Consider the following 13,565-nt stretch of genomic DNA (forward strand, 5'->3'; position numbering starts at 1 on the left):
AATAATCTGGCTTTGGGAATTAAAAGATTTCTTACTGAACTATAATTTATCATTTACATTTGTCCCATTTGGAATTTCTTTCTGGTTTAAGGAATTCTTTTGTACCAATTCACTTAATTGTTGGGTGGCAAATTGTATAAAGCAGCTCTTGTTGATATGTAAGTGTATACAATTGATATAATTGTAGATCATATCTAGGCTGCAATCTAAATGCTATTTTTGGAAAAATACAAAAAACCACAGTAAGAAATGAAACTTCCCTTTTTTTGCTAATTCGGTACTACCCCCAGAGGAAAATATTCTTAGCAGTTTTGTGTGAATTGTTTTCAATTTTTTTGAAATTATACTATGTATATGCATATATTTAGGGTAAATTATCACTTCTATTTTATTAATATAAAATCTAATATGCTGGCTATTTTTATGTTAGATTTTTCTCTTGTCAATAAGTTAAAGATATCTTTACAGATCAATGCATACAGATTTGACACTTTCTTTTAATAAGTGCATGATAGTCTTTACTTTGGATGCAATGTAGTTTTCCAACCAATTAATATTGATAGAGATTTAAGTGTTTTCCATTTTTGGGGTTTATGAACAATAATAAGAATTCTTATATACTTTCTTTACATTATATATATTTTCATATTTTTGCTTTTATCTCAGTAGGGTATCATCCTATGAGTTTGGTTCTTGATTTTCATTAAATGAGTGAGATTGGCATCCTTTTGCTATTACATCTTCCTCCTCAAGAATATGAATGCCTCATTATTTATTTGGATTTTGTTTTACGTCCATAAATAAACTTTTGCACTTTATAAAAGTATTTTATCTTTCTTACTAACCTTTATTCCTCTGCATTTCATTATTTTTGAAACCATTATGTGCAAGGCAATTTTCCCATTTCTCTTTTGAATTAACTGTGCATAATTAATGTACTGCTTTGAGTTTTACACATTTATCTTGTATGTAGTCATATTACTAACCTCTCGTATTAGTATGTAAGGTGTATTAAGTATGCAATATCATCTGCAAATTATTCCCTCCCCTGGTATTTATACTTCTTATTTTGGTGGAGCATATAGTTCCAAAACATTATTAATATTGTTGGTCTAGCCGGCTTAAATCAGGATTCGGTCACTTGCAATTGAAAAAGTCTTGACAAATACAAGAGTAAGATTCTTGGCAAATGCATAGTTGCTAAATCCAGGTGAAACACCTGGTGTCTCAGCTCATGTTATTTTATTAGGGATGGAGTATACATTTTTATCTATTGTTCTGGCTTCTTACAAAGTGCAGTAGACTTTGTAACACGGTCACATTCTCTCTCATATTGGCAGATGTTTGGTGAAAGAGTGACTGTTCAACCAACTCACGGGAAAATGCAACCATGCTCTTTCTATAAAGCAGGGAGACTACAGTTGTAGGCCTTTCAAATGAAACATGACTTTCAGCTCTTGGCAAGACCAGGCAAGGAGATGCAAGCTGTAGGACGCTAAGATGATAGACTTGTCAAAGTGTCTCTCCCCCGTTTACCCTCCATCAATTACAGCACCAGACACCACTCAGGTATTGCCTGCAGCCTCACCCTCTAGCCAAGCATGTGGCCTGCCACTTTCTGAACCCATGCTGAGTTTGCTGTGGCTCAAAGTGTCACCCAAAGGGATTTAGAGATATAGAAATCTATATATGATTCTATACCACCTATAATGGTATATGATAGATCTATAAAATGTGAAACACTGAACCATAGATAGTTTTACATATTTTGGTTATTTGTATATCTTCAATGGTATATAAAATATATGCATTTATATACCTTTAAGGAATATATATATGATAGGATTTATAGATGTGGAAGGTTATGTATTAATGTATATATTTATAAATATAAAATAAATATAATTATCAAAGAAGAATTCAGATCACAAAGAGTGCCCTTTGGCAAAGAGCCCTGGATATGGCTCAACCGCAAAAGTAAATTGTCACAGAAAAATTTATGGACACTGTATAGTGTTCCTTTCTTGTTTCATATGGGCAGGGTGTGTCTTGGAAAAGTATACAGTTTTTTGTACCTTGTTGGACAACAAGATTCATAGTCTGCATTTCATCTGTCTGATGAAAAGAAAGCATTGCTTGATGATACAGTGTGTGTGTATGTGGTGTTTGTGCATGTATGAGTCTGTATGTGCAGGTGTGTTTGTGTGCAATGTCTTAAGCTCTACACAGGAGATTTTTTTTCTGAAAGATTTCCTATAACAAAATCTTATTGAGTCTATCCAGGGGAATTACATCCAGGGATGTAATTAAATACTTTAACAAGGATGGTAGATCATCATTCAGGAGAACATTAAAATGGTTTTGTTTTGTATTTTTAGTAGAGATGGGGTTTCACCATGTTGGCCAGGCTGGTCTCTGACTCCTGACCTCAAGTAATCCGCCCACCTCGGCCTTTCAAAGTATTGAGATTACAGGCATGAGCCACCACACCCGGACTTAAAATGGTTTTAATGAGAAAAAAAGAAAATCACTTCCACTTTTCTTGACTTTTTGGTGAATTACAGCAGAATTGATGGTTGAATCCAGTTATAAAGAATTCTAGCTTAATCTACACCATCTAGGGCCAGTGCAGCTCTGGAGAACTGGGGCTGGGATGTGGTTACAGCAAGAAAAGATCTATGCTTTCCCCATTGCTCTTGCATTCTGTTTTTGATCCAAATTCAAATTTACCTGTTACTGGGCAAGCCCAAGGCCTCCCTCCAAGATTATCTATTTCAACTTTTTATTATCAAAGTTTTCAAACATACACCAAGGAGAAGCTATAGCATAATGTGTACCCATATAGCCATTCTTAGGTTAAATAATTTTCAGTATTTTGCTGTACTGCTTCATCTTTCTCCGTTTTTTCTTTCATTTTAAAGAAAAATTTTGACTTTTTGTTTTAATGTTGTCTCATCACGAGATACTCCACTAAATATAAAAAATAAGGAAAATTTGTTTCATAGACACAATACCTAAGACAATCAATAATTCTTTAATATTACCTCATTTTCAATCCATAATTAAATTTATCCTGATTGTCTCAAAAAGGTCTTTTACATGTAGATCAATGGAATAGAATTTAAAGTCCAGAAATAATCCTGTACATCCTTTGCCTTGATTTTTGCCATGGTGCCAAGACCATTGAAATGGCAAAGAATAGTGTCTTCAACAGAGGGCTCTGGGACAACTGTATATCCAAGTCCAAGAGAACGAAGTTGCACCCTTACCTTGTATCATATACAAAAATTAACTTGAAATGGATCAAAGACCTAAATAGAAAATCTAAAACTGTAAAACTCTTAGAAGAAAACATTAGGAAAATATTCATGACCTTGGATTTGGAAATGGTTTCTGAGATTTTTTTTTCTTGTAGCAAAAGTACAAGAAACTAAAACAAGAAAAAGAAGAGATAAATCTGACTTTATCAAAATGTTTTTATATAAAAACTTCTGTATATCAAAGGACACTATCAAGAGAATGAAAAGACAACTCATGTGGGCGCCCTTATTAAGGTGTGCAGATAAACACGCACATTCTTGACATGGAGGCTCTCCCATGAAACATCCTATTTTTTCCTTTCCTATGAAACTTTCTGAACAGGTGAGCCCAGGTGGAGCCTCCACCTACGTTAGAACCTAACCTTTCTGTGGCTTTCTGAACTCCCTGGTTTCAGAAGTTAAGTGTGGATTACTGCTGCTTTCCTTGACTGTCTCTCTCTCTCTCCTTCAATCTATCTTGATAATGTGATATCAAACATGATACACTACCTCTTTGGCCCACTCAGGATATTCTGGTGATGCCCTCTGGACTTTACCCTCCCACCAGCTATGAAGGTCAACCACAATCTCGCCTTCCCTAGCCTCACTGGCTTTATTTTATGCAACATTCCAACTCTCCTCTTTCCACCTCCCCTGTTACTTTTCCCTCCCTATTTTATTCCTCTTTTCTATCTCCTTCCCCACCTATGTCTTTCCTTTCTGTCACTTTTTCTGCATGATTCCTGCCCCAGAGGGGTCAACAAGAAAGGGCATCCCACTGGCTGACTCATGCAGGGAAGCTGTCAGTAATTAATCAGCAAGGCAGGGAAGTTGTACCCCAAGTCTTGGTTTCAACACTAGAGGACTTTAGGAGGTGGTTCAATGTAGTGTTTGAGCACGCAGACCCTGGAGTCATCCAAGCCTGATTTCATAAGTACTTCAGCTGTGACACTTGCATAAACTTGTGTAAAAACTCAGTGTTATCTAGATTAAATATGATAATGCATGCAGATGCCTGGCATGTGGCTATGAATCAACAATCCCCGTAATTCGGTGGGTGATATGCATTTTCCAGCACAATTATTTCCAACCTCCACAAGATTAATGATCTTAACCATGCATTCAGACTCTCTTCAAAACAACATGGTGAGATATCAATATTGTCTTCTTGATGCAAGTTTCCCTTGAATGATTTAAACTTCAGATGAGTGGACTGTTTCCTTAGGGAGAATTTGCAAATTAAATATAAAAAAAGCTAACATATATTGGAGGCTTACCATGTACCAGATGCTACCCTAAGTATTTACATGGAAGCTGGCATTATTGGCAGACCTATTTTTCAGATGATGAAACTGAGGCACAGAGCGGTTGAGTGACTTGCCCAAGGTTATGCCTCAAGTAAGTGGGGGAGCCAGAATTCAAGCCCATACATTCTTTGTAAAAAAAAAAAAAAAAAAAAAAGGAAAGAAAGAAAGGCTGGGTGTGGTGGCTCATACATGTAATCACAGCACTTTAGGAGGCCAAGGCAGGAAGATCACTTAAGCCCAGGAGTTTGAGACCAGCCTGGACAACATAGGGAGACACTGTCTCTACAAAAAATGTTTTAAAAATTAGCTGGGCATGGTGGCACATGCCTGTGGTCCCAGCTACTCAGGAGGCTGAGGTGGGAGGATCGCCTGTAAACCCAGGAGGTTAAGGCTGCAGTGAGCCATGACTATTTCACTCCACTCCAGCCTGGGTGATAGAGTAAGACCTTGTCTTAAAATAAATAAATCAATAAATACATAAACAAATAAAATTTAAAAATTGATATGGAATTCATGTATCGTAAAATTCAGTGGTTTTCTGTGTGCTCCCAGATACAATCAACCATCACCAATATCTAATTCCAGATCATTTTCCTCACTCCAAAAAGAAACCCCATGCCCACTGGCAGTCACTCCTTATTTCTCCCCCTTCTTCTACCCCTCAGCACTAATTTACTTTCTGTCTGTATGGATTTGCCTATTCTGGGCATTTCATGGAAATGGAAGCCTTTATGACTGGCTTCTTTCACTTAGTTTTGTGGCTTATCCATGTTGTAGCATGAATCAGTATTTCATTCCTTTACATGGCTGAATATTTCATTGTATGGATTTACCACATTTTTTTAATCCATTCATCAGTTGGTGGACATTTGGGTTGTTTCCCATTTTCAGCCATGAACAATAATGTTGCTGTGAACATTTGTATACGATAAACCCTGATGTTCTAATTTTCGAGCCCACATGCCCAACCTCTATACCTGACTGCCTCCCTGTGTTGACAGGAAACTTCTTGGGAAATGTCCTATCTCCATCCTTTTGGGAATGTCACATGGAGTGAAATGTGCCCAGAGTGGGTTTGACTTACATCACATGGTCTCTAATCCCTCAGCAAACATGAGTTTGTCTTGTTTTTGTTGGTATTACAGAATAACATGCAGCTGGCTCTTTTTTAAAAAATTTAATATTAAATGTCCTTCACTGAACAAATATCTGTTGAGAGTCTTTGTGTGACTGGGATATGGCCATAATCAAATGAACATGGCTTTGCCATTCTAATGGAGAGGAAGGCATTGATTAGCTACAAACTGTGAAACATACTTTGAAAGAAAAGTAAAGGATGCAAAGAGAGCTGATCATAGGGGGCCTTGCAGGATGAGGAGTGGCAATCTTGGGGGAAGTTGGGGGGATGGTGTGCCAAGCAGGGAAGATGGCAGGTGCAGCATGAAGCCAAATGTTTGGAATCACAGCATGTTCCTTCCCTTCATCCCTGTGTTCCAGGGTCTCTTTACTTCATAAACATGGGCAAGTGGAAATCCTACTTTATGTCTCTTCTGTATAATCCCTTTGTCATGGCTTACTTAGTGGCCTGTGCCCCTCCTCACTGCTCCTGGAACCACAGCCCACGTTGTTACAAGCCCCTCAAGGAAGTTATAAACACCTTATTTTCCACTAGGACAGGTGCCCCTGGAACTGTCTGGCTGGGCAAGCCCTACTTACCCGCACTTCCCTATCCCATCTGTGGGTGATTCAGACTTGACTGTTGTTATCACACTAAACTAAACTGGGGCTCACTCACCCAGCGCAGTAAGGCCAAACATCCACACTGAGATTTGCAATGGGAGAAAGGAAGGCATTTATGTGCAGGGCACCAAGCAAGGAATGTTAGGAGGCTTATACTTAAGACCCAATCTCTCTGATGGCTTGCAAGTAAAAGTTTTTAAGGGCAAGGATACATTTTAGGAAAACAGAAGTTACAAGAAGAAATTGCAAATCAATACACAGAGGTTACACATTGGTTTGGTCATGAGAAGTGAGGGCTTGCAGGTCAAAGATTTTCTGATTTGCAATTAGCTAAGGAAGAGAAGCTTGGTTTAAAATTTGGGGTTAGCAAAAAAGAATGTTAACTCTTGCTCATGAGTGTGACTTCCTCCAGGAACAAAGAATGGCTGTCAGAGTTCAGTCCTTAGTTCCCCTTATCTGAGGTCTGCCTGCCAATGAATCCATTTGATGGGAGTCCAAGTTTCTGAAAAACAGCTCAGGGACATATGTTAAGAAGTGATCTGTAGGGAACCGAACATCTCTGGATTCTAACTTCCTTGGCTATTGTTTTAGGCTACTATTACCTTCTTGCTTATCAAGTGCCTTATTTATTTCTCAGGGCCAGGTAGGTGCCTGGAATTTCCTTCGAAAGAACCCAAGATTTTCCTTTATTTCCATGCTTGGAGGAACCCGCAGGCCCCTAAAAGGGATTCCTGCTTCATCTCACCATTTTGGACCTGCCTCAAGATCTGGGCCCAGAGCATTCTGACTTTTGCAGCCCCACCCCACAGCCTATCAAATAGATTAAACTGCTCCTGCATCCCATGTCACATATGTCTATGTAACTTGGTGAGCTAATCTGTAGTGGATTCATTGACATGTAGTTACGTTTTTATAGCCATTTCGTAAAATATTCATAAATTCAATTTTTGCCATTTTAGTATTCTACATTCAGCGAATTTCTTTTTTTAAGTCTCAAACATTTTACAGGTCCTTTGAAATCTTGCAGGTGGGTCCTGGCTCCATTACTTATGGGTCGTAGGTCATACAAAGGTCTGAAAGAGTGAGCACCTTAGAAGCAAACCTCTCCATAGGGTCCACGTTTCCAGACCTTCTTATTCCCAACATGAAATTACCTTCACGCACATCTTTGGGTCTCTCCTCTATTCAAAATGCCAGCTATCCTCCATTTACTTTTTGGGAAATCTGCTTTGGCCAACAGAGATTTGTTTTATCTTAGGATCTACTTCTTTCACGCCACTGGAATATGTCACAAGCCTGAGTCATTCAGCCTGCAGCAATCCCTGAGAAAAAAAAATCGGCCTTTGCCTGGACACTCAGGTGATACCTGAGGACACCTTGACTCCCACAGCACCAACCAGGGCAGGCCTGGGTCTCCAGCAGAGCTACTCTTTAGGGATCGTCATTATGACAAATAGACATGCCCAATTCCTCTGGCTAGTGTCCAGTGCAGACACACACACACACACACACACACACACACACCGTTCTTAGTACAGTCAAAGCTCACAGGAGAAAGAAAAATGTTTTCTAATACCTTCTTAATTTGCAAGAAGGTGTTAGGAATTCAAGGGATGGTATGCATAGTGATGTTAGTTTCATTTCTTCAGCTCCTTCCTCCAACTGATGTTCTGTAGGGACTTCTGGGACTAAGAACAGGACCCACATATGAGCAACAGGATTTTCAGAGCAAGGCTCTGGTTGGAAGGGCTCAGACCAACATCCACAGCAGAGTGGAGGTCTAGTACAAAGAATGTGAAGTTTGTAGCATCTCTTGATCCTGCTATTCCTAAATGCTTGCTTAAGCCATTCTTCCTCTAGATGAACTGTCCTTTGAAGGAAACCTGCCTAATGTCTGCCTGCTCAAGAAGGTGGACCTGAGCTCTGTTCACTTTGCAACCTTCCTGGAGTGTTATTGTTATCTAGATGAACTCAAAGCAAGATGCTGCCGCCCCCATGACTTTGATCATTATAAGCTGGCAATCCTCTTGGGAGGTTGCTCCCAGCTTGGACTGAGCTGAGTCTTCGCATGCCTTGAACAATGAATTTGTATCCTGGTTATATTCCCCATGGGGGTCAGCCCTGTCCTTGGAGTGGCCCCTCTAATCATGTTGCTCAGGCTTCTTCTCCCTTCCTGGGCCCCAGAACACCTCCAGTGCCAAACTTGTAGGGTGAGAACAGGAACTCGCGTGCCAGCCAGGTGTGCGTGACTAGCTCTGGGCAAGTCTGTTCTAGTAATTCAAGGTACCATCTCTCACTGGGACAGCCTAGTTTCTACACAGGTCTTGCTCTGGGACCGCCCTCAGCATTGTGATTAGCAGGCAGGGCCAGTGTGACCCTCCCTTTCTGGGCCTCAGTTGAGAAACCCGAAGCTCAGGAGAGGAGTCACTCCCCTGGCAGATGGGTGGCTGGGGCGGAAGCAGATACCAGGCTTTCTGACTCCTGCTCTAGGATTCTCACCACGTACTGGCTAGACTTACACTTCTCAAATCTTAATTTCCTGAAGGCAAGTAACAGTTTGAATGTTATTATATTGTGATGTATAATAAGAAATATATATGTTTGTCTTTGTTTCCTGGCCAGAGCTCCTGAAACCGTAAGTGGTGGGAGCGATAAACGTGAACAAAGAATCTTTTGTTATTCAAAACAGATCCCTTTCGATCACATCTAAGTTTATGTAAAGGAGATGTAAAGTCTCTAATGATGAGGGCTAGTTGCCAGGGAACAACCCTTGCGATTAGAGGGATGAAAGGAGAGAGAGATTGAAGATTGATTTGATCACCAATGGGCAACAATCTAATCAGTCATGCCTACTATGTACGGAAGCCTACATAAAAACTCAAAAGGGCAGGGTTCAGAGAGCTTTCAAGTTGCTGAAGGTGTGGAGGGTGGGGCACCCAGAGATGGCAGATGGGGCTCCATGGCCCTACCCCCATATCTTGTTCTTTGTACTTTTTCCTCTGGCTATTCATCTGTGTTGTTTGCAATATCCTTTGTAATAAAACCAAACCTAGTAAGTAAACTGTTTTCTTCAGTTCTATGAGCCATTCTAGCAAATGATTGACTCCAAGAAAGAGGGTGTGTGAACCTCTGATTTTTGGCAAGTCAGACAGAAGTTGTGGGTAACCTGGGGACCTACTACTTGCAATTGGTGTCTGAAGTGGGGGCAGTCTTGTAGGACTGAGCCCTTAACCTGTGGGGTCCGTGCTAACTCAGAATTCAATTCAGAATGGAATTGAATTGTAGGATACCAGGCTGGTGTTAGAGAATAGGTCCGTGTGAAAGAAAAATTCCCACACATCATGGACATAACAGACAATGTCAATCATGAGGAATCCAGCAAGTTCGGGATAGAGAATTGGCAGGGGGTCCTCAGGAGTCTCTCCAAGTCATCTTCAAAGTGTTGCTATAACTTTTCAGAGAGGGAGAAGCAGACTTGTGGAGCTGAAGAGAAACACCCAGAAGCTCAGGTGAAAGCTGACATGGCCATAGTTGGTTCATATTAACTGTGTGCTTAAAAAGGTTAAATATTAATTTGGGTTCTTACATATTAAAGGGCAGAATTTAGAGCAAGGGAGAGGTAGACAGGACCTGCCAAAAGCAGTGGTTAGTTTAGGGAAAATAGCTAGGAGCCGTGTGATTTGGAGGGTGAAAACTCTTTATTACTGTTGTTACTTTAACTCTTTCCAGGATGGCCTGCCTCCTTCACGCATTTCAGAGAATTTCTGCAGGGATTTTCTTCTTAGCACTTTGGGGCATGGTTGTAGGTGACAAGCTGCTGGTGGTCCCCCAGGATGGAAGCCACTGGCTTAGTATGAAAGATATAGTTGAGGTTCTCAGTGACCGGGGTCATGAGATTGTAGTGGTGGTGCCTGAAGTTAATTTGCTTTTGAAAGAATCCAAATACTACACAAGAAAAATCCATCCAGTGCCGTATGACCAAGAAGAGATGAAGAACCGTTACCAATCATTTGGAAACAATCACTTTGCTGAGCGATCATTCCTGACTGCTCCTCAGACAGAGTACAGGAATAACATGATCGTTATTGGCCTGTACTTCATCAACTGCCAGAGCCTCCTGCAGGACAGGGACACCCTGAACTTCCTCAAGGAGAGCAAGTTCGATGCTCTTTTCACAGACCCAGCCTTACCCTGTGGGGTGATCCTGGCTGAGTATTTGGGCCTACCGTCCGTGTACCTCTTCAGGGGTTTTCCGTGTTCCCTGGAGCACACATTCAGCAGAAGCCCAGACCCTGTGTCCTACATTCCCAGGTGCTACACAAAGTTTTCAGACCACATGACTTTTTCCCAACGAGTGGCCAACTTCCTTGTTAAATTGTTGGAGCCCTATCTATTCTATTGTCTGTTTTCAAAGTATGAAGAACTCGCATCAGCTGTCCTCAAGAGAGATGTGGATATAATCACCTTATATCAGAAGGTCTCTATTTGGCTGTTAAGATATGACTTTGTACTTGAGTATCCTAGGCCGGTCATGCCCAACATGGTCTTCATTGGAGGTACCAACTGTAAGAAGAGGAAAGACTTGTCTCAGGTTGGTGGGTTTATTTCTTTTGGACTGCCTTGTTTCTTCCAGGCTCTGTCCTCCCTCACTCATTTGGCTCCTTGAGCCCACTGTCCCTTGGAGGATTTCCTGGAGAAACGGTGGGGGGAAAGTGATACCTGGCTGGGAGCAGCGGGAACACATAGGAGACCTGAGGCTGAAGTGATACGGAGGCATTTGGATGAAGACAGGGCTCATGCTTGGCAAGAGTAGGAGATTTGCTTAGTTAGATAATCTGGGAAGTCACATAATCATTGAATGAGCCTTAGAAATGTCCCAGTTCAAACAGAGGTGAAGGCTTGACTAAGGAAAACAGGTCCAGGTTAAAATCCATTTTCCCAACTCTGTCCCACACTTTGTCTCTGGACCTTCAGCCAGGGACCAGCAAGCTACAGCCTGTGAGCCCAATCTGCTCAAAGGCCTGTTTTGTTTTTTTTTTCCTTTTATGTTGAGACCTGTTTTTCTATGGCCCAGAGCTAAGAATGGTTTTTATAGTTTTAAAACAATTTAATAATGAAGAATATGTGCCACAGATGTATTTGGTCTGCAAAACTTACACATGCCTCAGCAAAAGGAGGATGGCCTCTGATCTAAGGCAAGTGTTTACAGATGCCCTCCTGACATGTAGGAAAAGGGCCCAGAGTTACTTCGGAAAATAAAAATCTGTGAGTTTTAAATTTTAATTTAATTATTTACACCTTTGAAGGGCTTCAGGCAACTCCCTCTATCTTTTATGCCAGAATTTTCTTTTCCAGTTCCTTTTTTATCAGAGGGAAAGCCTCAAACAGGTCCCAAAGACCCTTACCTTTCTTCTTTACACCTGCTAATTTCTCTGTTAACAAGTTGAAGAGTTGGCAGGAGCCACTGTGAAAAGGCAAGGGTGAGGGGATGGGGATAACTGGACTGGTTCCAGGGAGTCTAGGGCATGAAATAAAAACTTAGAATGTCAGGATTCTTTTTATTGGGACATAATATAGTTGTACACATTTGGGGGGTTCATGTGATATTTTGATACATGTATACAATGTGCGATGATCAAATCAGGGTAATTGAGATATCCATCACCTTGAACATTTATTCCTTCCTTATGTTGGGAATATTCCCATTCTTCATTTCTAGCTATTTTGAACTGCAGAATACATTCTTGTTAACTATAGTCACCCTACTGTCCTATCGCACTTTGGACTTACTCATTCTAATGGTATTTTTGTGCCCATTAACCAACCCTTTTCTTTTCTTTTCTTTTCTTTTTTTCTTTTTCTTTTTTTTTCTTTTTTTTTTGAGACAGAGTCTCACTCTGTCATCAGGCTGGAGTGCAGTGGTGCGATCTCAGCCCACTACAACCTCCACCTCCCGGGTTCAAGCGATTCTCCTGCCTCAGCCTCCTGAGTAGCTGGGACTATGGGTGTGCGCCACCATGCCCAGCTAATTTTCGTATTTTTAGTAGAGGTGGGGTTTCACCATGTTGGGCAGGATGGTCTTGATCTCTTGACCTGATGATGCGCCCGCCGCAGCCTCCCAAAGTGCTGGGGTTACAGGCGTGAGCTACCTCGCCCGGCCTTCTTCTTCTTTTTTTTTTTTTTTGATCAACATTCTTTATTGGCCCTTTAGATGTTTTTCTCTTTTCTATCAAAGTTTTTGGAGTATTACAAATTTCATTTCTTTTTTCTTTTTCTTTTTTAAATTTTAACCAACCATTTTCACCCCTCCTTCCCTACTTACCCTTTCCACCTTCTGGTAATTACCAATGAACTCTCTACCTCCATGAGATGCACTTTTTTAGCTTCCACATATAAATGAGAACATGTGGTATTTGTCTTTCTGTGCCTAGATTATTTCACTTAACATAATGACTTCCAGTTACATTTACGTTGCTGCACATGACAGGTCTTCATTCTTTTTTATGGCTGAATAATTTTCCATTGTGTATATGTACTATCTGTGAGTGGAAAACAAAACAAAAAAACTCAAAGGGTTTCCTGTTTTCTCACTCAACAAAAAACAATGCAGAGGACTTCTGTGAACAAATGTGTGGGGTTTTTTTCTCCACACACCAAGCAAGCAGGCAATTCTGCCAGATACCAGCTGGGTGTCCTCTAATTCAGTTCTGACAGTGTCCACCTGAAGACAGCATCAGGTCCCACAGAGATGGGGCTCAGTCCCTAATTTACATTTGAAGAATGTAAATTAGTACAGCCACTATGAAGAACAGTATGGAGAGTCTTAAAAAAAAAATAGAACTAGAACTGCCTCAATATATCCCATTGCTGGGTATATATCCAAAAGAAAAAAATATATATTGAAGAGCTATCTGCACTTCCATGTTTATTATAGCACTATTCACAATAGCCAAAATGTGGAATCAAACTAAGCACACATCAACGAATGAATGGATAAAGAAAATGTAGGACTGTAATATCGTGAAATATATATTTGGTCTTCATCCTCATTTCCTTATACAGATCTTTCACTTTCTTCATTAAATTTATTCCTAGGTATTATATATTCATTGTAGCTTTTGTAAATGGGGTTGATTTCCTTTTCAGTTTTTTCTCTGTTGGCATTTATAAATGCTACTGATTTTTGTAAGTTGATCTTGTATCCTGCAGCTTTACTGAA

The 13,565-nt window shown here is 40.4% G+C and overlaps 1 protein-coding gene across 6 annotated transcripts in view; it reads left to right on the top strand.

Annotated features, from left to right (window-relative positions):
- The window catches only part of LOC100592283 (UDP-glucuronosyltransferase 1-1), a 91,995-nt gene that overhangs the window by 12,132 nt on the left and 66,298 nt on the right, over window positions 1-13,565 (top strand). Inside the window, exons 1-2 of one of the 6 annotated variants that reach the window (XM_003278546.4) lie at window positions 8,741-8,891; window positions 10,871-10,937. The exons of 3 other annotated variants lie outside the window; for them this stretch is intronic. In XM_003278546.4, coding sequence (XP_003278594.1) covers window positions 10,878-10,937 — 60 coding nt within the window. In that variant the 5' untranslated portion in view covers window positions 8,741-8,891; window positions 10,871-10,877. Of the gene's footprint in view, window positions 1-8,740; window positions 8,892-9,961; window positions 10,938-13,565 lie in introns of those variants that run through there. 2 more of the 6 variants (XM_003278541.4, XM_003278548.3) reach the window with 2 other exon arrangements.

Source organism: Nomascus leucogenys, chromosome 22a, assembly GCF_006542625.1.
Source record: "Nomascus leucogenys isolate Asia chromosome 22a, Asia_NLE_v1, whole genome shotgun sequence".
NCBI lineage: Eukaryota > Metazoa > Chordata > Mammalia > Primates > Hylobatidae > Nomascus > Nomascus leucogenys.